The sequence below is a fragment of the Martes martes genome (assembly GCF_963455335.1).
Source record: "Martes martes genome assembly, chromosome: 6".
Taxonomy (NCBI): domain Eukaryota; kingdom Metazoa; phylum Chordata; class Mammalia; order Carnivora; family Mustelidae; genus Martes; species Martes martes.
In genome coordinates, this window is record NC_137893.1 from 105,966,077 (window position 1) to 105,991,619 (window position 25,543).

At 34.0% G+C, this 25,543-nt stretch overlaps 1 protein-coding gene across 1 annotated transcript in view; it reads right to left on the reverse strand.

Annotated features, from left to right (window-relative positions):
* The window catches only part of EYS (eyes shut homolog), a gene marked incomplete at both ends in the record, with an annotated part of 1,618,725 nt that overhangs the window by 990,889 nt on the left and 602,293 nt on the right, over positions 1-25,543 (reverse strand). Inside the window, one exon of the mRNA XM_080805925.1 lies at positions 17,475-17,674. Coding sequence (XP_080662051.1) covers positions 17,475-17,674 — 200 coding nt within the window. The remainder of the gene's footprint in view (positions 1-17,474; positions 17,675-25,543) is intronic.

Genomic DNA, 25,543 nt, shown 5'->3' on the forward strand with positions numbered 1-25,543 from the left:
AAACTCCTGACACAAAACAGATAATGAGTCATTTATCATCATATTGATTTTCTCATTAGCTTCTCTCTCTCCCTCTCTCTCTCTTTTTTTTTTAAGAAAAAGTTTATCTTCTAGAAAACACTAAAGGAGACCTTTTCACTTTGCTTTATGGGTTTTATATGTAAAAACAAGTAAGAGGAAAAGAACAGAGTTTGTGTTTAGTCACCAAAACAAATGCAAAAATATGGCAGAAACAGTAGAATAAGGCCTTTAAAGAGATTTTTTACTTTAAGGCATGAAAGTATAATTATTTATAGCACTTAAGTGGTGATATAAATTAAATGACAATACATATTCAAAGTTAGTTTAATCATAAGAGATGAAGAAGAAAAATATGGCTGCACCTAATTATCAATTAGCAATCTCCTGATAAACTGCAAGAAAGAAGATAATAAATATATGACTATTCTACAAGTTAAACAAGTGTACTGGAAAGGAATACAGTTAGAGGGATTTTTCCAGTTGATTTGTGGCACTGAAATCAAGACAAATTGCAATAGATCCTTCAGCGAAGACTTTAAATATCAGAGTAAAATCATCCTACTTCAGTATCACTAAGGTAAATGTAGAGAAGGGAACCACGAATGCAATCACATTTTATTTTCAACTGTTTCTTACTGCTGTGCAAGGCTTAGCTTGTAAAAGGTTTATCATTTCAAAGATACAATTGCTGGTATCTTACTGAAAGGCAAAGCAAGAGCAAAATGACACATTATCAAGAGGCATCTTTTTCTTTATTATTCTCCCTTTTTATTTATTTATTTCTGCCTTTTTCTTAATAAAAGGAGAATGAAAATGGAAGGGGAAAATATGACTCCACAGTTTAAAAACATCCTGTATTATATTTTTAGATTTTATTTGTAAATTTATGATCAATGTTTTATATGCAGTTTTTTCACATGCTAGAAACATCAGATTTAACTTAACTCTGTTTATGCTCTCTCTCTTTTTCCTGTAAATAAAAGCCTAAGAGAGTTTTCATGGATTACAGTTTTTCCCATTCTCCTTTCATCATAGTTCATTGTTTTGCATAATGTATGAAAAAGATATATAACATACCAGTCTATTTTAGTATAAGACCAGGAGAAATATATAAACCTTACAAGTCTTATAAAACCCTTCAAAGGTAACTCTGCAAGAAGAAAAAAATAATGTTTTTTTATATTGCTTTTTAAGTTGGTAAATAAATGTTATTGAAATAATAATATTAAAATGGCTAAGGTGAGTTTTAAGTTGGTACATAAATGTCATTGAAATAATAATTTAAAAAAATTAGGCGTTCATTCCTTAGAACCTAAAATTTATGTTTATGCACAACAGCATTCCTACAGAAAGGACATCAAGCACTAAATCCATAAAGATTTTCCAGTTCTTGCTAATTGAGAAAAGTAAATTTAAAATTTTTAGGAGGAAACTTCATGACAGCATAGGAATAGATTATACAATGCAATATTTTCATGAGTTATTTAAGATTATACTTACATCTTAAAAGGAATGTGTAACCAAAGAGAAAACTTAGACAATCTGTAACTTTGAATTAGTGATGATTTCATTGGTAGCAGTAACTACAGATATTTTTTGTCTTATTTTGTGTTTAAAATTGTCTTAAACCTGCATAAAAATATAAACTAATAATTATAGTTAATTGCTTCAAATATTAACTTCAATGTACTCCAAGCTTAAGACCTATTTAAAGGAAAGGCTATTCTCATATTCTACCATGTTGTACTGATTTATGTTCAATATCATTTAAATAACTAAACATAAAACATGTCAAAAACCCTATATATTTATAGTTTTCATTGAACTATATGACCAGAGAGAAATTTTAAAAGAGGACTCACAGAATTACAAAGCTAATAAAGTTTAAATTAACAGTAATTTTATATAATTGACAACATTGTTTGCTGAATTGTTCCTACTGCATGTAACATGACTATGATACTCACCATCGTCATGCGTATTCTGTGTTGCTCAGCCCGTCTATACTCCTCTTTGCCCTATAATGACTCAATTCTTTCACACTTTTGTGTTCAAATTACTATAAAATTTTCACTCATCCTGCTATAATATGATGTCAGGTGGCTATCACTTGGCTCCAATTCCAAATATACAAAATAACCCCGTCCAAATTATTTTCTATTAATCTCTGATAATGAAAGTAATACTCCTAGGCTACAATGTAATGAGAAACAGAAATGTGTATGTAAGCCATTAATTCTGTGCCAGTACCTAATTACACACATTCACAATCCAAATAACTAGGAAATAATTTGTTTTTGAGGTATTGATAAATATTAAAATATAAAATTAAGATCCATACTATGGAGAGTTTTTGGACATGAAGTATATGTCTATGGTCCCTAGTCTGGAAAACACTACCAAAGAGACACCCTAAGGGTTAGATCCTACCTAAAGTTACACAATAGCAAAATGTGAAAAGGGAGTTAATTTTTATGCCTTATACTAATTTCTATGATTAGAGTGCAATCATTTGCCTTTGAAAAATTAACAAAAGATAACAGATATAGAATTATACCTGAGGTGCTAAAGCATGGGGAAATTTAAATATTTTAAGGAGTTAATGTTTTCAATTCAGCAAAATTGGTGTGTACCTTTGAACCAAAAGTTTATTTCATATAGTGTGCTATTAAATTTAGAATGTTAGAACAAGGAGTTCCCAAAGGGTGTGTGTGTGTGTGTGTGTGTGTGTGTATAGGTGTGTGTGTATATATATATGTATATATACTTATACATATATGTATATATGTATATATGTATATATATGTGTGTGTATATATATATTTAGTAATTATCTAAATATTCAGGATATGCAGAGACATGTAAATCTGTAATTATCCTGAAGCAAAAATTTATTCATGCACAACTCAAAACTGATGTATGGAAGTCACTTAGATAATAAATATGTTTGACTGCTCTTTCACCATTTGCCCTGCTGCTTATCATTACACGATCTTAAAAAGAATGCCACCTCTTAGTACTAGTTATAAGAATAAATGGTATATGGAGAGTCCGAAAAGGAAATGGTTCTTTACTAGACAATAACTATGTAAATATCTTAGGCCTTGAGTTTACCGTGTAAAGCAGTTAATTCTATTAATGTAGAATTAATTTTAATTCTAAAATGTAGCTAAAAAGCTACATTTTACAACTTTAAGGGGTAAAGTATATAAAATATTTGCAAATTAAAAAAACAAAAAACTGATTGATACAACAATTGATACAATTGAGGGAACACCCTGATGTGGAGGATCATAAGTGGTCAGTGGATAATGTATAAGAACTGGGTCTGTTTAGTAGTTGAAAAAAAATGCTTAAATGTATATTTAACAATTTTATTTAAATGTGGTTTTAATAGAGTGTTATAAATTAACTGTTGCAGATGTAACTAGATCCTGTTCTAGACCTGATAAAAAATACATTAACTTTGATAGCTACTTTTCATTTTATTTATGGCCTCAAGTTCAATGGCTTTAATTTCATGAGTAAATATTCCAGTGAATGTTTTTACTCATAGTTGTGTCCAGTCACTAGAATAAATTTCCCCTTCTTCATCTGTTTTATTACATAAATTCCAATTCTTTTTATTTCGTGCAATAGGCAACTCAAATAATCCCCATAACTATGATATTTTGAAAGCATATTACAGGATAAATAATTGGGATACAGACTTGCATTATTTTGTCCTACACACACACACTAAACATTTATTCTCTTCTGCACTTTGAACTTTTATACTACAGGGACAGAAGTAGAAGTTGGCTTTTATTTTTAAAGAATACAGAGTATGATATTTGGGTTTCCTGGGGAAATGTAAACCAGGCAAAGAAAAAGAGCAAGATGAAGGGGAGTGTTGATGATAGAGGAGTAAATATCTTGAGTATAAAAAAGAAACACAATTCTTGATGGGGGGTATATCTATAGTATTCTCTAGCAGGGCATGTTGTCCTACTATGCTGGGGTTGTAGAGTAGAGAGGATTTGATTCAGAAAAAAATAAAGAATATGGCACTTCTTACAAACATATACACACTTAGATCTGCTATGTATAAGTAATTCAGCCAGGATTGCTAAGAGACTGCAGTTCGGGCATATGCATAGTATAATGGTAGCAATCTACAGAAATGAAGCAAGATGGTTTTCAGACAAGAGTGTTGACCCAGTCACAGTAGGGCATACAGGGATGAGTCTTGACTCTGAGAAGTAATTACTGATTTAGAATATACCACTAGTCTACACCTAAACCAAAGCTGATTTAAGAATGCCTATGTGATAAAGAAAATAGAATAAAGAGAAAACAAGCATACATCTGGATGGTACTGAGTGAAATCAAGGAGACTATGAAATGTTTCTGAAAATCCATTCTGTATCCAAGTCACATAATAAGTTATTGATATTTTGTCCCATAATGGAAAACTGTGCTTTTTATGTAGAAGCAATTATCCTAGGAATCCATTCAATGACTCAAATTTATATAGGGCTACTGGCATGGGACATTCATTAAGAGACACACAGGCTTCCAATGAAAGGAATCATAGAATAAATAGTGAGGAAAGAGATATCTGACTGGTCGTTTTCCCAGTGAGTTGTATTCCCATTACTCCCAGGAAGGAGAGACTAGCAGTGCCTTTTTAAAAGCTCATTAAAGACATAATGTGAGACATGCCAGCAGGGTTAGGAGACAGAAGTTAGAGATTTGGTAGGGCAATCAACCATTTAAAGAAGAGATTTAATGTGACCCCAAGTTATCTGATACAAAATTGAATTTCAGGTCCTGAAAATACTAGAGACCCACCCTATTCCCCCCAAGTTCCATGGAGAAATGGCACAACTACGGAAGCAGATAGCAGCCTGATACACACAGATGTTACCTTCTGAGGTGTCCAAGCTGCCAATTCTGGCCAAATGTTGCAAAGCCACGTTAAACTGCAAAGAGTAGAATTGTTTTCTTCTCAAATTAATGATGTAGACTTGACTTTGAATATATTTACTAAAAAGAAGAGTCCTTTACCTGCCTATCCTACATTCCTTTTAAGCCTAAGATATTTTCATGTGACTCCAGGTTATGTGAGAAATGCCAAGACACATTAATGAAATTCATATTATATCATCCTAGGATTTGAGGCTTGGCATGCACTTATATTTTAATTTAGAAAAATAAAGCAATTAGTGTTTTTTTTTAAGCTTTATTTATTTAAGTAATCTCTACACCCCACCTGGAGCTTGAACTCACAATCTCAAGATAAAGAGCTGCATGCTCTTCTGACTGAGCCAGTCAGGAGTTCAAGTAATTAGTATTTCTTACATTGGGATATGGTGAGGGATGATTCATGCCACTTATACTTTCATTGTCAATACTCTCCATGATAGTCACAAACATAACTGCTTCTCCAAAGCACTGTAGGATTTTAAACAAGGAGAAAAATCTGACGGGAGTTCAGTTTCTAGTGCCTAGCAAATCCTAATTATGTTGGTCAATAGCCAGTTCCACCTTCCAAATACCAAATGTTGTGATACATGCTGTGTAGGATAGGGAAGCAAACAATTGGCCAAAAGAAAGAAGTACTAGGATCAGATGCAAGAAAAGAAAGCAAAGTGAACCTGGCAATAAGAACAGCCTTATTCTTCAAGAGTACAGGTTAGTGAGATTAATTTCATTGAGGGATGGGACATTGAAGTAATAGCCAGAACTGGCCAAAACATTTATTAATTTTCATAAATGATTCCCAGTTTAAAGATCTTAAATTTATATTCAAAGCCACATTGCAGCCCCCAAATTTATCTAAATACATTTTTATGAACTTGTAAGTTTGGAATTAAATGAATGATTTTTTCAAGAAATACAGTCTGGCAAAGGAATAGAAAAATATGATGATCAGTGACATCTATGGGCATTGCTGTTCTCCCAAGGCATGCTTATATTGTGCTTCTAAAGAGTGATAAAAATGGTATATTTAACATTTCATGTAGTAACATCTCACATGGTTGACCAATTGTAGGAGATAAAGCTTATCTATATATTTTTCTCTGAACATAAGCTTGTATTTAGAGAACTAGCATAAATCGTATAAATCATAAAATACAAATTATAAGAATATGCTTTTATATTCTACACACAATTTTGAAAAGACATTTTAAATGTGCTTAAAGTTCAGTACCTGCATATAAGTGCTTGCATTTTCTAATTTTCCGTATAAATCTTAAATAAGTGATAGACATGAGATCTCTAAACCCACAAATGTAGACTGTCTATTCATGTTGCCAAGAAGACAGATGGCATTCAAACTTTAAAAAAAAAAAAGAGCTTTTCCAATACCCATATAACACCTGCCCACTTCAATTATTAGATACTCAAAAGAGATACTAAGGATGGGGTTTAATACCTTATACATTGTATAACTGTTATGAATAAACCAATGATATATATGCATATTATTAAAATTATTCTTTCATTCAATATAATTTTAGTGATATTAAATAATGTATAATAAATATTAGGGTACCCAAACTAAAAAGTAGATCACTTATTTTAGGTTAATTTCCTTAAAGGAATCCAAGAGAAATCTTGCCATGTGTACATATGTCAGCATTGTCGTATACAGTAAGTAATTAATTTGTACTATTACAAAAGCCTTTAGTGCATCAATTTTATTTTTTCTCCATTAATTTTATGAATTCTGACTTTATGAACTCACACATCCCTACAGATTTTAAGGGTCTGCATTTTCTCATGTACAGATATATTGAAACGTAGTTAATAGCATGATAATCAGTTTTAATGCATCGGGATATGAGGTTTTGAGATACTAAAGAATAAATTTAAAAACAAAGTATTTACAGATCAACAGTTCTTTCCATACGTGTTAAGTACTTTTATTTCATTTCCTGAAAAATTATTAGATTATTTTAATTAAATAACAGAAGAGGAAGAAAGTACACATGAGAGAAACTGTACTATCTATACAGTTCTATAGGTCCTAATTCTAAAACTTATTATGTCGCTAGGTCAACAGAAAATTCACTCTGTCTAGCTCTTTTACATAATGTATGTTAAAAGGCTTTGGGCTAACAACTCATTCTGATAAAGCCACAGAACTGCCACAAAGTCAGGAGAATCTAAGATCCTTTTCTGCTTGGACTAAAGACAATGATTAGCACATAAATGGTCATGATATTTTTACATTTGAACCCATATAAACAACAATGCCTAAAAAATGTAGAGCCATCCTGAACCTTCTGCTCCCACATTCGACCAATATTAAAATCTTTGATTTTTTCCTCCCAAATCTCTTTCAACCCTACCCATTTTCTCCCTTTTTATGGTCTTTTTGTGGACTCCCATCACCCTTATCTAGGTCACTTAAGTACGTGGTACTTTATTTCCTTAGCCAAATAAATAGTTCCCTAAGTTACTTCTCTAAAATTTGACCGTTTAACTCCTGCCTTAACAAGCCTTTAAAGGACTTTCTCTTGTTGTTTACAGATTAAGTCCAAAGTCCTACAATCCATATTTTTAATTGAAATGACAACGAAATCTTTGTAATCCAGCAACATCTTCAGGCTATTTCACCTTTCCTTGCTTCATGTTTTTTTCTTCTGCTTTTGTTCGGAAATATATCAGTGTGATGTGCTCCTCCTTTAAGGTAGAAGTCGAAGGATACCTCCTTTGGAAGCCTTAAAGAGCCCATCAAAACTGAGTAGGTAACTTTTTACTGTATTTTCCCACTGAAGATTTATTATGTATTTGTAATATGTTGCCCTTACACACTCTGCTATATTTATTTTTACAGATTTCCTTAATAAACTTTAAATGTATTCATTTAAGATACATATTTATCTCTAAACCTATATGCCAGGTCAGAAACACTTAATAAATGTTTGTTACATAAACAGATGAGCTAGTTGATTTTTTAAAAAGATATTTATGTAGAGTGAATAGGTTATATATAACACAATTTAATGCTATTCTGAAAATACGTGATCAATATATATAAAGACAAAGTGAATTCCTTTCTATGTCTAAAGTACTGGGCTTATTAATAATTCTTTCTAATTTTGTACTCTCTCTCTCACACACACACTCACACACACATACATATACACACACTTTGTTTCTGTCTCTTTCTTTTTCTCCTACACAAATAGTTGCACTGATAATTCGATTTAAACTACTTGTAAGATAATCTTCAAAAATCTCATTATTAGGTTTATAGTTCTCCCAGACCTAAAATATTTGAGAGAAGCTTGGAAAACTTTTATGGGTGAGGAAAAATCATCCTATTAAATTTGGAAGGCAAGAAGACTTTTCAGCCGTATAAATTGGTCTACAAAAGGCATTGCTAAGGAACTAAAGTATGCTGTAAACGCACTGATGCCCTGACCTGTAGAGATACAGTAATTCCACTGACAATAAAAAGTATGAGCATTTTTTTTTCTTTCCTTACTGCCCAATGTCTTTGATGAAAAAGTACTGTCAAACTAGACTGCAGAATGTGGCATTAAAGTTTAATTCTGTCCAATCAGGTAGGCAGAGATCAAATTCTGACACTGTTTTTTATTGTGGAAGAGAGAACTTTCTGAAAACTCTTTTAAACCATTGCAGCATACCAAAAATATTATAATAGCCAAGAGAAAACATTTTCAGCTTTAATTTTTTCTTCATTGTTTAAAATATCTGTGTAAGTATAGTGTAGAATATAATCAGAAAATTTGTTCTTTTTTCTTTATTTTTCCAGAGCAAGCATTTTATTTTTATTTCAAAGTTTAACCTTATTAATCCCAAAGATTCCTGGTCAAGCTTTTGCATAAACAATCTTACATGTTTGGTAATCCTATAAATCCATTGCATTAACAACAGAAAAATAAAATAGTAAGTAATTTTTTGAATAACCACATATTTGCTTAAAATTTGCATTTGGCAAATTTTCATACAGTTAGTTTCCAATACAGGACAAGCACTGAACCTTAAAATAAACAAATATACATTTGAAAAAAATAGTGTTAAACTGTTATTTTATCTGCTGATAAACAGAAATTAAAAATCACATCATTCTAAGAGGAATTGCTAAATGATGTATACACTGAAAAAATGTATTCTTTTTAATATTTCATTTTCTATTGAAGTATAATTAATATACAGTGTAATATTAGTTCCAGGTATACAATGTAATTAGTCAACAATTCAATACATTTCTCAGTGCTCATCAAGATAAGTGTACTCTTAAACTCCTTTACCTATTTCACCTATCCCCTACCCACTTCCTTTTGGCACTGCCAGTTTGTTTTCCATATTTAAGAGACTGCTTTTTGTTCATATCTTCTTTTGTTTGTTTGTTTTGTTTCTTAAATTCCACATATGAGTGAAATCATATGAAGCTTTGAGATTCCAACCTCAAGGATATTGTTTTGTACAGTAGTTTTTCAAGAATTACTTACTGAATTAAATTGCCTAATAATTAGCATTACCATAGAATTCATGTCTTTCTCAATTCTAATCTTTTGAAATTAAATGAGTATTTGCCAGAAAGATATAGCAATCACCAACTTTCTGTATAATTTTATGAGTAGATCATTAATGTTATTTTATTTTCTATATGTGGTAATAAACTAAAATGACCTTACCTACATCCCCAAGAGGAATAAAAATCTACCTAAAACTTAATTTTGTGAAATACAGTAATCCTTATGTGTGTTTTATAGAGTCTAATTCATAATATTGAATAAAGAGAGTTTCTTTGTCACTAATATAATTTTTTTAAAGAACTATTTATTTATTTGACAGAGAGAGAGATCACAAGTAGGCAGAGAGGCAGACAGAGAGAGATGGGGAAGCAGGTTCCCTGCTGAGCAGAGAGCCTGATGCGGAACTCGATCTCAGGACCCTGAGACCATGACCTGAGTCGAAGGCAGAGGCTTAACCCACTGAGCCACTCAGCTGCCCTAAATTTTCTTTTTAACACATAAACTTTTTTGGGGGGGGTTTACTGTCATATTTGGTGTGTTTGACATTGTTTTGTGTCTAAAATAATACACATTTATCTTTTAAAAATAATGATTTGGTCATGAATTACTGTCAGATATTTTGAAAGGCAAACTATAATATAAATGCTAACCATTGATCATATAGTTTTACTTACTTACACATGTAATGACAAAGAACATGTATATCACAATAGCACTAAACAGAGAAGAAAGTACATGCATTATATTCAAACTCAATTTCAAGGTTATGAAAAGGTTGAAAATATGCGAATATTAATGTAATTCTATCTTAGTAGTATGATGTTGATTTAGTGAAATTATATTTTAGAGTGATTTAATTTACTGATAGTTTGAAGATCTATAATTCATGTTAAAAACACAGTGGTTAAAGTAAATAGAAAAAAATATTCCCTGCTCATGTATTGGAGGAAATATTATCAATATATTTTGGAAGAAACAGTTATCAGTTACTGAATTCTTGGAAGAGGAATGGAAATAAATCTCAAAACCAAATATTTTGCAGTTACTTGAGGAAAATACGGACTAAAGATCCAACAGTTTTATCTTATTAGTGAAAATGAGATGTGTCCTCATCCCCACTCTCTTGGCCCTGGCCTGTGTTATACAATTCTGCAGACAACTCTTAGCACAGGTCAGTGAAGAGAGGTAATATGAAAAATGATGAGCTCTAGAGAGTATCCAAGAGTGTTTACTAACTATATTAACATTTGTGTTTGTTTATTCCCATCTTTCTGTGCTTTGAAATAACTCCAATCTATACGCTCCTGTAAAAGGCAAGCAAATTCCAGGCTAAAGTCAACACCAACCAACTAGGGTCAATCCATTCTCTGTCAATCTACAGATTTAATGCAATCCACATGAAAATACCAATAACATTTTCCATAGAACTAGGACAAATTAACACTAAAATTTGTATGGAACCATAAAGGACCTTAAATAGCCAAAGCAACCTTGAAAAATAAGAACAAAGCTGGAGACGATTATAATGCCAAATTTTAAGATATACTATAAAGCTATAGCAATCAGAACAGTGTAGCACTGGCACAAAAAATAGACACATAGATAATGTGACAAAATAGACAGCCCAGAAATAAACCACAATTATATGGTTAATTAATTAATCTACAACAAAGGAGGCAAGAATATACAATGGGGAAAAGACAGTTTCTTCAACAAAACGTACTAGGAAAACTGGACAGCTACATGCAAAATAATGAAATGGGACCATTTTCTTATACTATACACATAAGTAAACTCAAAATGGATTAAATACCTAAATATGAGGCCTGAAAACTTAAAACTCCTGGAAGAAAACAATGGCAGTAATTTCTTTGACATTAAAACATTTTTCTAGATAGGTCTCCTCAGGCAAGGGAAACAAAAGCATATTAAACTATTGAGACTACACCAAAATAAAAAGCTTTTGCATAGCAAAGAAAACCATCAACAAATGACAAGTGAGCCTATCAAATGAGAGAAAACATTTGCAAATGATATATCCAATAAGGGGTTAATATCCAAAATATATAAAGAACTTTTACAGCAAAAGACCAAAGAACCCCACAAGTAATCCAATTAAAAATATTCAGAGGACACAAGTAGACATTTTTCCAAAGAAGCACAAGTGGACAGAGGATACATGAAAAGATGCTCAACATCACTAATATTGAGGGAAATGCAAATCAAAACCACAAATGAGATATCATCTCACACCTGTCAGAATGGCTAGAATGAAACTGACAAGAAATAACAAGTGTTGGTAAGGATGTAGAGAAAAAGGAATCCTTGTGCACTGTTGGTGGGAATGCAAATTGGTGCAGCCACTGTGGAAGACAGTATGGAGGTTCCTCAGAAAATAAAAAACAGAAATACCACATGATCCAGTAATTCTACTACTGGGTATCTATCTACCCAAGGAAACCAAAAACATTAATGCAAGAAGATACATGCAACCCTGTGTTCATCGTGTTCATCATGGTATTATTTGTAAATTTGATTTTTGATTCTTAGTCAAAGTTTTATTTTTTGGAAAGTAAGCAAAATCAGAAGTTGTTAGAGGATTACATAGTCCATCTGATATTTCAAAAAACATAAACTCTATGTAATGGAAAACCACCTAAGTATGGCTGTTAAAATACAGATGTTTTATTCCAAGTTATAAAATGAATTTACTTGCAACAAAAGTGATGGATGATTGTTGAAAATAAGTTACTGCAGATCAATACCCTTACCCTGCATACTTCATAAGTTATGTACCACCTCTGATTTTTCTATCCAAGCACAGAAAGAAAAAGCATCTATCTTTCCTTACTTATGACATGACGGGATTCAGGAAGGCTTCCTTATCTCAGATATTTGATTTAACAATATGTTACAGTTGCTTAGATCTTATCATTAAAAAATTATTAGTTTTTCCTGACTTTCTTGAATATTTTTAAAAGGAAAAATACCAATGTGAGTAATCAAATATTTTTACCTCTTTTAACATAATACATATAGTACAAACTAATTACATTCAGTTCATAGCAGAAAGTGTAATGAGTCTTAGGTGAATGAGAAGGGCAAGAATATAAAGCACTTCAAGACTATGGAGGCAATGATGAAGATGAAATGAACTTGGAGGAAATATCAAAGTGAGGGGACATTTCCAACAGGATGGCGGGAGAGTTGTGGCAGATAGAAAGGGACTCTGAAAACCCAAAAGTAAAGAACACCAAGGGAAAAAACTGTCTGGAACAGGATTTCACACATTAAAAACAAAAACAAATATCTTTGTGTCTCAGTGCTTTGGTTTATAAATTATTTGCTATATTTTTTATAATCTACATGGTGCCATAGAAAAAAGTTATGTATAATGTTTTTACTTATTACTATAGCCCTCTGCCATGTGATTCTAATTTGGATTTTAGTGTAATTTTAACATAGTTTTTATGGTTTAATAAAACTTGCACACATTAAAATGCTATTAAACTGTTACACATGGTTAATAATACTTACAGACTTCTGAAAGCAGCTATTATTAAACTGAACAAAGTCATTACTGTCTCTAAACTTTGTACCAGGATATAAACTACAAAAGAGATGTTAATCATATCTACAGAATAGTCATGGCATCTGACTGTATATATATTTTTCTTTTTTACTATATGTATTTTTTTTGTATTAGTACTCTAACGAAAATTAAAAAAAAAAAGAAAACAAACCTCACTGTATTCTAGAATTGACTTTCCTACTGATCATGACTTTGAAGCCAACTGACTGTACAAAACTCCTATGCTTTTGGTCCTTCATCTATGTACTAACCAGATTATCAGAGGCAATCTCTATAACCTTCTGCAGTCCGAAAATTCAATGTGTTAGTAAGAACTCACCCTAAAACTCAATGTGCTAGTAGGAAACAACCATTTGAGTTTAGGACTAGAAATAAAATCATAATTATTATATTTTCTGAACAAAAGGTTATTTTCATTTATTTTAAATAACAAATAATGGAAAAGATTTTTATAATTTATCAATTATTGACCATATTTTTATATTCAACATTCATATTATTAATTTAATATGTTTCAGTGGGCAATATAAATGAACTCACTCATGAGTTTGAGTTGCTGAACACATATTGTTAAAAATAAATTTAGGGGGGTGCCTGGGTGGCTCAGTGGGTTAAAGCCTTTGCCTTCGGCTCAAGTCATGATCCCAGGGTCCTGGGATCGAGCCCCGCATTGGGCTCTTTGCTCCGTGGAGAGCCTGTTTTCTCCTCTCTCTGCCTGCTTCTCTGTCTACTTGTGACCTCTGTCTGTCAAATAAATAAAATAAAATCTTAAAAAAAAAATTAAATAAATACATAAATTTAGGTATTTTAAATGTCCTGTCATGTCTCAAGAAGGGATCTAAGTATGATTATAAAATTGTCTTTAAAATATGGTTGAATTACTTAAACATTATGTTCCTTGGCACCTAATAGCCCAGTTATTTTTTCTAACTAAAACTAATTCTAGCTTATTTTGCTTAAAATGGTTAACTGATTTATGTCAGTATTCAAAGCAATATTATGGACATAATTCATTTTACAGACAAATATACAGCAATGAAGAAACTAGCTACATGTCACTGGCTTATTCATTTTACTATTTTCAAGGATCATATTCTAAAAGGTCAGACTTCAGTACATCCTTTTTTTTTTCTTTTCTCTTTTTTTTCTATTTAAGGACTACACATTCCTTTCAAAATTTAGCTACAATCAAGAAGATTAAAAAATGAATACTAGCCATTCTTTCTTTTTTAAGATTTTATTTTTAAGTAATCTTTACATCTAACATGGGGTTTGAATTAACAACCCCAAGATCAAGGGTTGCATCCTCTACCGACTGAGTTAGCCAGGCATCCTAATACCTAGCTATTCTTAAAATGTATCATTGTTCTACTTATAAAGTAATTTAAATGAATCAGATGTCTTCATGAAAAAAATCAGAGATCACCAAAGTATAAATCTGACACACCTCAGACCTAGAGAAGCTCAATACTCGATGTCTGGGGAATAAAGTGGAGATATTTAAATGGGTCCACATATGCTTATCAATTTCTCCCTGGATCTAAGTCACCTTACCAAATATAGTTAAAGTACTTTCTCAGGTATGCCACTGCATTAAGACATGCTTTTACTCCACTGCTTTAACTGGGCAGGGGTATTATTTAAAACAGTCTTGTAGACACAGAAATAATTCAATAAAGAAGAATCTGGTCAATAGAGTTGGAATATAAAAGTAGTCATATGAGACATCTGTGTAAACAGCAATAAAGATCAATAAAACAGGCATAAAAATGTTAGTAACTGAGACTCTGAGTGAACTTAAAAAATTCTGTAACAAAAGGTGAGCCAAGTTATTGGCACTTGAAGAAAAATGAATTCTTCAAATAAATTACTTTGTAAACAGAAAATAACATGGTTTGCTAAGTGGGCATTAAATTTACAATGGGAAAAAATCCCAGCTACTTAAAAAGTTCATACGCATTGAAAAGTAAGAGAAAATAAATAATATTCTCCCAAAGAAAAATTTTATAAACTAGGTAAAAAAGGGTGAGAAGTAAGTAGGATTCGTATAGTTTTGTTTTTTTTTTTTAATCTGTATAGCTTTTATTTCATCTTTAAAATATCACAAATAAATCTGAAACATCATCTGGCTTCAGGATTCATACAATTTAAAAAAAAATATTTTATTTATTTATTTTAGAGACAGAGAGAGAGAGAGAGAGAGAGAGAGAGAACAAACGAGAGGGACAAAGGGAGAGGGAGAGAGAATCTCAAGCAGACTCCTTGCTGAGCGTGGAGCCTGACAAAGGCTCTTTCCCAAGTCCCTGAAATCATGACCTGAGCAGAAACCAAGAGTTGAATGCTTATCCGACTGCACCACCCAGGTGCCCCAGGTTTCAATACAATTTTTTTAAAGAAAGAAAAATGATTATTTTATTATGGTTTAAATGAATATATCAGAGGTTAATCCTTAACCCACACACAAATATATGATTTAACTTGCAAAACATTCCATCCCATGAGTTTTCTTTTGTTAATAAACATCTTGAGAATAATGCTAACCTGGCACCACACCAACGACTACTCACAGTCACTGTACAAGTCCCTTAGAAACTGAAACTCCTAAGGCATTTAAATTTACCATTCCCAGACTTTCAGGAGCTTTCAGGCATATTGAAGAACAGTGAAAATTTTGAAAACAGACAACTCTTATTTAAATGAAGTCTGAATAACCTTGTAGCTATAACGGTTGCCTATACTTGTTCCTGGGAGATAAGCCAGGAAAAGAAGCAAGCCTCTTCAGTCTAAATTCCTTTGACTTCATGCTTTAAGAAAGGTCAGCCTAGCTAGCCCATGATTAACATCCCCTAAAAAGAAGATTTATAGAGTAGCTTTTATAGTGCTTGAATTAACAAGGTTGTAAAAACACATATTTTAGTTTTAGGTTCACTTATTTCTATTTTTTTTTTTTTATTGAACTGAATGAGTTTCCATGAATGGAACCTTGATTTATAACATCATATTCATTGGAAATAAATGTTCAACTTAGTGCTCGCTTCGGCAGCACATATACTAAAATGTTCAACTTAATGTTGTTGACTTATCCAGGCACTGATTAGGTTTTAACCCAAAGGGTCCTTGCAGTGGTCAAGCAGTCATATTTATGATATTTTATGTAATTACAGTTGATATTAGAAATATATTTACTTTCTATATTTTATCAAACCACCAGAGTAAAACAAGCAAAATTCAAGCTTAAAAATACAAAATACAGCAGAGACAATACACACACGCACAGACTACAAATAAAAATGGCATGTTAAGCAATATGTAATAAAGAATAACTGTGTCATAATAATAAGTTAACACTGCATATGCTAAATGAAGCAATAATAATGTTGGGATTATGTGAAATTATCATCTATGTGTGCATTACCAGAGATATGCCTAAATAATGTGATACTGCAGGGATCAAAATAAACAAGAGGACAAAAACACGCTGTAGGTATTGAACAAAGAAAATATGGTGGTGGCAATATCAAATGTAATGCACAATATATTAATAATTTTAAAAGGAAATAATTGACAAAATATAGAAATAATAGAAACCCTCTACCACTAAATAATTATGTACCAAAATACACATAGTATTTCAATCCTTCAATAATTTAAGATATTTAGAAGAAATACAGTTGTTCACAGATTTTAACTCAATATTAGGCTCTCGAAAATCAGACTGAAATAGTAGAGGTAAACTATTTGTTAAAATATGTGGTTTCAATTAATATTTTACAAATTGAACAGGTAATGTCTATGTTTTCAAATGACCAACCAATTATATATTATATAAAGAACAAAGGTAATGAAAATTCATCTCCTAAGAATTTTTAAAAGATACCTTAAATAGTAGTTGGTTCAAAAACACAGTGACATATAAATTTATTTTTATAAATCTTAGTAAATGAAAATCTTTCAGTTGTTAAGATCTTAGAATTATAAGGACAGCAGGAAGACTAATGAATCTCTATAAGAAGTATATTATAAATATGAATGATCTATGTATCATTCATGTGTTGTAATATTTAAGAAAAGAAATAGGAATCCAATTTTGGGACAGATAGGTGATATGAAGCAATTATAAAATGAGAGAAGATTAAATTTGGAAGTCCAACATGGGATTTATATGAATATATGGCATTTGGAAAAAACATAAAAATAATGCTTTCTTAGAATTGTTGGGTTAAAATTTGTGATTTAACTTTCTTAAAGATGAAAACTTACTTAAAAACTTAGTATCTACTTTTCAGACTGCATCACTACTCAGATGTTTATATGCTTTCCTAAATATATATTTGGTTAATCATGGGTAAATAAATACTGACCTGCAGTAAAACCTGTGTCCAGATCCAGCAAAACAAATCCATCCATTAAGCCAGAGGACCAAATTCAATTCAGGCTCAGCATGACTGTCAATATTTATTTCACAATATGCACCAGTGTATCTACTTGGGCAAATCCAAGTAAAGTCATGGACTGATTTCTCACAGGAGTCTTCTTTTATGCAAGGAATTGAGGTGCAGTTCTAAATTAAGAAAGAGAGAATCAAATTTGATTACTAGTGGTATGACTAACAATTTTATTAAAAGTATACTTTATTTAAAATTTTCTGAGAAATCAATATGCAAGTTTATCTTATATTCCCTTCCTCTAGTAACTGAAATGTTTCTAGTAATAAATGATTTTTATTTCTTATCACCAGAAATACTCTGTCAAGTGTCTTATGTTAATTTTTCAGAAAAAAAAAAAAACTTAAAAAAAAACTTTTTTAAACTTTACTAAAACATGTATCATGGCAGTGAACACCTACTCCCCTAAACACCCTAATAATGGTGCTAACGCAAATCCTGTGTATATCATATCAGGAATTCACTGACCCTTAAGTATACATATAATATTCCATTGTATATATATATCTGCCACATTTTCTTCCTTTTTTTTTTAATGTTATGTTAGTCACCATACAGTATGTCATTAGTTTTTGATGTAGTGTTCCAAGATTCATTGTTTACATATAACACCCAGGGCTCCATGCAATACATGCCCTCCTTAATGCCCATCATCAAGCTAACCCATCCCCCTACCCCCTTCCCTCTAAAACCCTCGGTTCTTTTCTTGGAGTCCACAGTTTCTCATGGTTCATCTCCCCCACTAATTTCTCTCCCTTCATTTTCCCCTTTCTTCTAACGTCCTCCATGCTATTCCTTATGTTCCACAAGTAAATGAAGCCATATGATAATAGACTTTCTCTACTTGACATATTTCACTCAGCATAATCTCCTCCAGTCCCATCCATGTTGATGCAAAAGTTGAGTATTCATCATTTCTGATGGCTGAGTGATATTTCATTATATATATGTAGACCACATCTTCTTTATCCATCTGTCTGTTGAAGGGCATCTTGGCTCTTTCCATAGTTTGGCTATTGTGGCCATTGCTGCTATGAACATTGGGGTACCGATGGCCCTTCTTTTCACTACATCTATATCTTTGGGGTAAATACCCAGTAGCGTAATTGCAGGGTCATAAGGTAGCTCTGTATTTAATTTCTTAAGGAATCTCCACACTGTTTTCCAAAGTGGCTGCACCAACTTGCATTCTCACCAACAGTGTAAGAGGGTTCCCCTTTCGCCACATCCTCTTCAACATTTGTTGCTCCTTGCCATGTTAATTTTGGCCTTTCTACTTGGTGTAAGGTTGTATCTCAGTGTGGTGTTGATTTGAATCTCTCTGATAGCTAGTGATGATGAAAATTTTTTCATGTGTCTGTTAGCTATTTGTATGTCTTCTTTGGAGAAATATCTGTTTATGTCTTCTGCCCATTTTTTTGACACGATTATCTGTTTTGTGTGTGTTGAGTTTGAGGAGTTCTTTATAGATCTTGGATATCAGCCCTTTGTCTGTAGTGTCATTTGCAAGTATCTTCTCCCATTCCATGGGCTGCCTCCTTGTTTTGTTGACTGTTTCCTTTGCTGTGCAGAAGCTTTTGATCCTGAGAAAGTCCCAAAAGTTCATTTTCCTTTTTTTGTTTCCCTTGCCTTTAGAGATGTGTCTTGAAGTTGCCATGGCCAATGTTGAAGAGGTTACTGCCTATGTTTTCCTCTAGGGTTCTGATGGATTCCTGTCTCACATTGAGGTCTTTCATCCATTTAGGGTTTATCTTTGTGTATGGTATAAGAGAATGGTTGAGTTTCATTTTTCTGTACACAGCTGTCCAATTTTCCCAGCACCATTTATTGAAGAGACTCTCTTTTCCACTGTATATTTTTTCCTGCTTTGTCGAAGATTCTTTGGCAATAGAGTTGGGGGTCCATATATGGGTTCTCTACTCTGTTCCATTGGTCTATGTCTGTTTTTGTACCAGTTTCATGCTGTTTTGGTGATCACAGCTTTGTATTAAAGCTTGCAATCAGGCAACATGATGCCTCCAGCTTTGTTTTTCTTTTTCAACATTTCCTTGGCGATTTGGGGTCTCTTCTGGTTCCATACAAATATTAGGATTTTTGTTGCAGCACTTTGGAAAATGCTGATGATATTTTGATCAGGATAGCATTGAAAGTATAGATTGCCTTGGGAAGCAAAGACATTTTGACAATGTTTATTCTTCTGATCCATGAGCATGGAATGTTTTTCCATCTTTTTGTGTCTTCTTCAATTTCTTTGATGAGTATTCCGTAGTTCCTGGAGTATAGATCTTTTACCACTTTAGTTAGGTTTATTCCAAGGTATCTTATGGTTTTTGGTGCCATTGTAAATGGAATTTATTCTCTAATTTCCCTTTCTATAGTTTCATTGTTAGTGTATAAGAAAGCAACTGGTTTCTCTGCATTAATTTTGTATCCTGCCACATTACTGAATTGCTGTCTGAGTTCTAGTAATTTGGGGTGGAGCCTTTGGGTTTTCCACACGAAGTATCCTGTCATCTGTGAAGAGAGTTTGACTTCTTCTTTGCCATCTTGAATACCTTTTTATTTTTTATTTATTTTTGTTGTTGTTGTTGCTAGGACTTCTAGTACTATGATGAACAATAGTGGCAAGACTGGGCATCCTTGTCATGTTCCTGATATTAAAGGAAAATCTCTCAGTTTTTCCCCATTGAGAATGATATTTGCTATGGGTTTTTCAGAGATGGATTTTATGAAATTGAGGAATGGTCTCTCTATCCTTATACTCTGAAGAGTTTCAATCAGGAAAGGATGCTATATTTTGTCAGATGCTTTTTCTGCATCAATTGAAAGGACCATGTGGTTCTCCTCTCTTCTCTTATTAATTTGTTCTATCACACTGATTGATATGTGAATGTTTAATCACTCTTGCATCCCAGGGATAAATCCCACCTGGTCATGGTGGATAATCTTTTTAATGTACTGTTGGATCTTATTAGCTATGATCTTGTTGAGAATCTTGGCATCCATATTTGTCAGGGATATTGGTCTGAAATTCTCCTTTTTGATGGGGTCTTTGGCTGGTTTGGGGATCAAGGTAACGCTGGCCTCATAGAAAGAGTCTGGATGTTTTCCTTCTGTTCCTATTTTTTGAAACAGCTTCAGGAGTATAGGTATTATTTCTTCTTTGAATGTTTGGGAGAATTCCCCAGGGAATCCATCAGGTCCTGGACTCTTGTTTTTTGGGAGATTTTTGATCACTGCTTCAATCTCATTACTAGTTATTGGTCTATTCAGGTTGTCAATTTCTTCCTGTTTCAGTCTTGGAAGTTCATAGGTTTCCAGGAATGCATCCATTTCTTCTAGGTTGCTTAACTTATTGGCATATAGCTGCTGAAAATAATTTCTGATGATTGTTTCTATTTCTTTGGTATTAGTTCTGATCTCTCCCCTTTCATTCATAATTTTATTAATTTGGGTCCTTTCTCTTTTCTTTTGGATTAGTCTGGCCAGTGGTTTATCTATCTTATTAATTCTTTCAAAGAATAAGATTCCAGATTCATTGATGTGTTCTATTGTATCTCTGTTTTCTAACTCATTGATCTCTGCTCTAATCTTAATCATTTCCCTTCTCATGCATGGGGTAGGCTTAATGTGTTGTTAATTCTCCAGTTCTTTAAGGTGTAAAGAAAGTTTGTTTATTTTGTTTTTTGTTTTTGAGTAGTGAGGCTTGAATGGCTATATATTCCCCCTTAGGACTGCCTTTGCCATACCCCATAGGTTTTGAACCAATAGGTCTTCATTCTCATTGGTTTCCATGAATTGTTTAAGTTCTTTGACTTCCTAGGTGACCCAAACTTTGTTGAGAAAGATGGTCTTTACTTCCAAGTGTTTGAATTTCTTCCTATCTTTTTCTTGTTATTGAATTCCCATTTCAAAGCATGTGGTCTGAAAATATACAGGGAATAATGTCAATCTTTTGGTATCAGTTCAGACTTGACTTGTGACCGAGTATGTGGTCTATTCTGGAGAAAGTTCCATGTGTGCTCAAGAAGAATGATTGTTCTGTTTTTTCAAGGTGGAATGTTCTGTGTATATCTATGAGGTCTATCTAGTCCAGTGTGCCATTCAATGCTCTTGTTTCTTCACTGATACTCTGCTTAGTCGATCTGTCTGTTGCTGAGAGTGGAGTGTTAAGATCCCTTACAATGAACGTATTATTATCAATATGTCTCCTTATTTTGGTTAATAGTGGGCTTATGTAGTTGGCTGCTCCCATGTTGGGGGCATATATATTTATAATTGTTAGATCTTCTTGTTGGATAGACCCTTTAAGGATGTTATAGTGTCCTTCTGTATCTTTAACTATAGTCTTTAGCTTAAAATCTAAATTGTCTGATATGAGAATTGCTACGCCAGCTTTCTTTTGTGGTCCGTTGGCTTGAAAGATCATTCTCCATCCTTTCACTTTCAGTCTGGATGTATCTTTAGGTTCAAAATGCATCTCTTGTAGATGCATATGGATGGGTCCTGTCTTTTTATCCAATCTGCAACCCTGTGCCATTTTATGGGAGCATTTAGGCTGTTCACATTGAGAGTGATTATTGAAAGATAAGAATTTATTGCCTGTGAAGTCCTTGTTTCTATGGATCGTCTCTGTATATCTCTGTTTTGTATCACTCTTGGGGTATTTTATAGAAACACCCCCCCAATATTTATTGCAAGGCCAGCTTAATGGTCACATATTTTTCAGTTTCTGCTGGTCCTGGAAGCTTCTTATGTCTCCATCTATTCTGAATGGCAGTCTTGCCAGATAAAGAATTCTTGGCTCCATGTTCTTCTTATTAGTGCTCTGAATATGTCTTGTTAGCCCAATCTGGCTTTTCAGGTCTCTGTGGACAGCTCCGATGTTATTCTGATATTCTTCCCTCTGTACATAAGGAATATCTTCCCCCTACTTGCCTCTAAAATGGTTTCCTTGGTTCTATGATTCGCAAGTTTCACTACCGTATGCCAGGGGTTTGGTCTACCCTCACTGATCTTGGGGAGTGTCCTCTCTGCCTCTAGGATATGATTACTTGTTTCATTTGCCAGATTAGGGAAATTTTCAATTAGGATTTTGTCAAATATATCTTCTAGTCTTCTCTCTATCTGAACCCCCTCAGGGATCCCAATAATTCTGACATCTGAACGTTTCATGGCATCATTTATTTCTCTAATTCTGTTTTCATGGATTCTAAGCTGTTTGTTCCAGAACTCTTCCTGATCCTTCTCTTCTATCATGTTGTTTTCCAAATCACTAATTCAATCTCCTGCCTCATTTACCATGTCAGAATATCTAGATTAGATTGGATCTCATTGATAGCATTTTTAAGTTCTGCCAGATCTGCTTTCACTTTTGCCCTTAGAGAATCTATGTTGCCATTGATAGTTTTCTACAACCTGACTATTTTCTTCATGACTACTACCCTGAAGTCTATTTCTGATATCTTGCTTAGATCCCTATGCAGTAGATCTGCTGAAGAGGACCTTGTCTCTGGGTCTTTTCTTTGTTGGGAATCCCTCCTCCTTATCACTTTGTTGAGTTGTGGTTGAGGGGATGTATAGGTGAAACTATCAACCACAGTCCAGGCAAGGCAGAGTGCATCCTGGGAAGTGTGGGCACAAATGGAAGTCACTGTCAAAAAGAAAGAAGAAAAAAACAAACAAAAACAGCCAAAATGAGCCCTGAAAGTAAGATTAATAAAGTACAAAACAGGGGGGGAGGAGTCAAGATAGCAGAGAAGTAGCAGGCTGAGATGACATCAGGTAGCAGGAGATCAGCTAGATAGCTTATCTAACCATTGCAAACACCTACAAATCCAATGAGAAATAGAAGAGAAGAGCGACAACTCTAGAAACAGAAAATTGATCACTTTCTGAAAGGTAGGACCTGCGGAGAAGTGAATCCAAAGCGTCGGGAAGATAGACTGCAGGGGGAGGGGCCGGCTCCCGGCAAGCGGCAGAGCAACAGAGCACAAAATCAGGACTTTTAAAAGTCTGCTCCACGGAGGGACATCACTCTGGAGGCTAAACCGGGGGAAGCCCACGAAGGGTCAGCGTAACCCCAGGTCCCGTGGGGTCACAGAAGGACCGGGGGTGTCTGAGTGTCACAGGGTTCGCAGGTATTAGAGCAGGGAAGCCGGCTACAGAGACAGAGCCGAGGAGTGGAGCTCTCAGCTCAGTGTTACCTTGAACTGGTCGCAGGCTGGGTGAGCTCAGAGCGTGGCCGGAGGCCACAGAGATGGAAGCGACAAGGCGCTTTTCTCCAAGTGCGAGCGATTGAGCTCTTTCCTCCAAGCGTGACCAGAGGTCAGGGAGACGGGGGCGGTTGGGCGCCTTTCTCTGAGGGCGCACTGAGGAGCGGGACCCCGAGCTCTCGGCTCCACCGGGCCGGAGATTGGGAGGCCGCCATCTTCATTCCCGTCCTCCGGGACTCTACAGAAAGTGCTGAGGGAACAAAAGCTCAGGAAAGTAAACCCGAGTAGATTACTTAGCCCGGCCCCTGGTAAGGGTGGTGCAATTCCACCTGGGGCAAAGACACTTGAGGATCACTACAACAGGCCCCTCCCCCAGAAGATCAACAAGAAACCCAGCCAAGACCAAGTTCACTCTGTTCTGTTTAAGAACAGCAGAATTCCAGAGGAGGAGAAAGCAAATTTTATCTGGACAAAATGACAAGGCAGAAAAACTCACCACAAAAAAAACAAAAAACAAACAAACAAACAAAAAAAACCAAGAGACAGTACCGAAGGCTGGGGACCTAATCAATATGGACATTGGTAATATGATGATGATTCTCAAGGTTCTAGCCAGGCTCGAAAAAGGCATAGAGGATATTAGAGAAACCCTCTCTGGAGAGATAAAAGCCCTTTCTGGAGAAATAAAAGAACTAAAATCTAACCAAGTTGAAATCAAAAAAGCTATTAATGAGGTGCAATCAAAAATGGAAGCTCTCACTGCTAGGATAAATGAGGCAGAAGAAAGAATTAGTGACATAGAAGACCAAATGATAGAGAATAAAGAAGCTGAGCAAAAGAGAGACAAACAAATACTGGACCACGAGGAGAGAATTCGAGAGATAAGCGACACCATAAGACGACACAACATTAGAATAACTGGGATTCCAGAAGAAGAAGAAAGAGAGAGGGGAGCAGAAGGTATATTGGAGAGAATTAATGGAGAGAATTTCCCTAATATGGCAAAGGGAACAAACATCAAAATCCAGGAGATGCTAAGAACGCCCCTCAAAATCAATAAAAATAGGTCCACACCTCGTCACCTGATAGTAAAATTTACAAGTCTTAGTGACGAAGAGAAAATCCTGAAAGCAGCCCGGGAAAAGAAGTCTGTAACATACAAGGGTAAAAACATTAGATTGGCAGCGGACCTATCCACAGAGACCTGGCAGGCCAGAAAGAACTGGCATGATATATTCAGAGCACTAAACAAGAAAAACATGCAGCCAAGAATACTATATCCAGCTAGGCTATCATTGAAAATAGAAGGAGAGATAAAAAGCTTCCAGGACAAACAAAAGCTGAAAGAATTTGTAAACACCAAACCAGCTCTACAGGAAATATTGTAAGGGGTCCTCTAAGCAAAGAGAGACCCTAAAAGTAATAGATCAGAAAGAAACAGAGACAATATACAGTAACAGTCACCTTACAGGCAATACAATGGCAACAAATTCATATCTCTCAATAGTTACCCTGAATGTTAATGGGCTCAATGCCCCAATCAAAAGACACAGGGTATCAGAATGGATAAAAAAACAAAACCCATCAATATGCTGCCTACAAGAAACTCATTTTAGACCTGAAGACACCTCCAGATTTAAAGTGAGGCAGTGGAAAACAATGTACCATGCTAATGGACATCAGAAGAAAGCCGGGGTGGCAATCCTTATATCAGATCAATTAGATTTTAAGCCAAAGACTATAATAATAGATTAGGAAGGACACTATTAT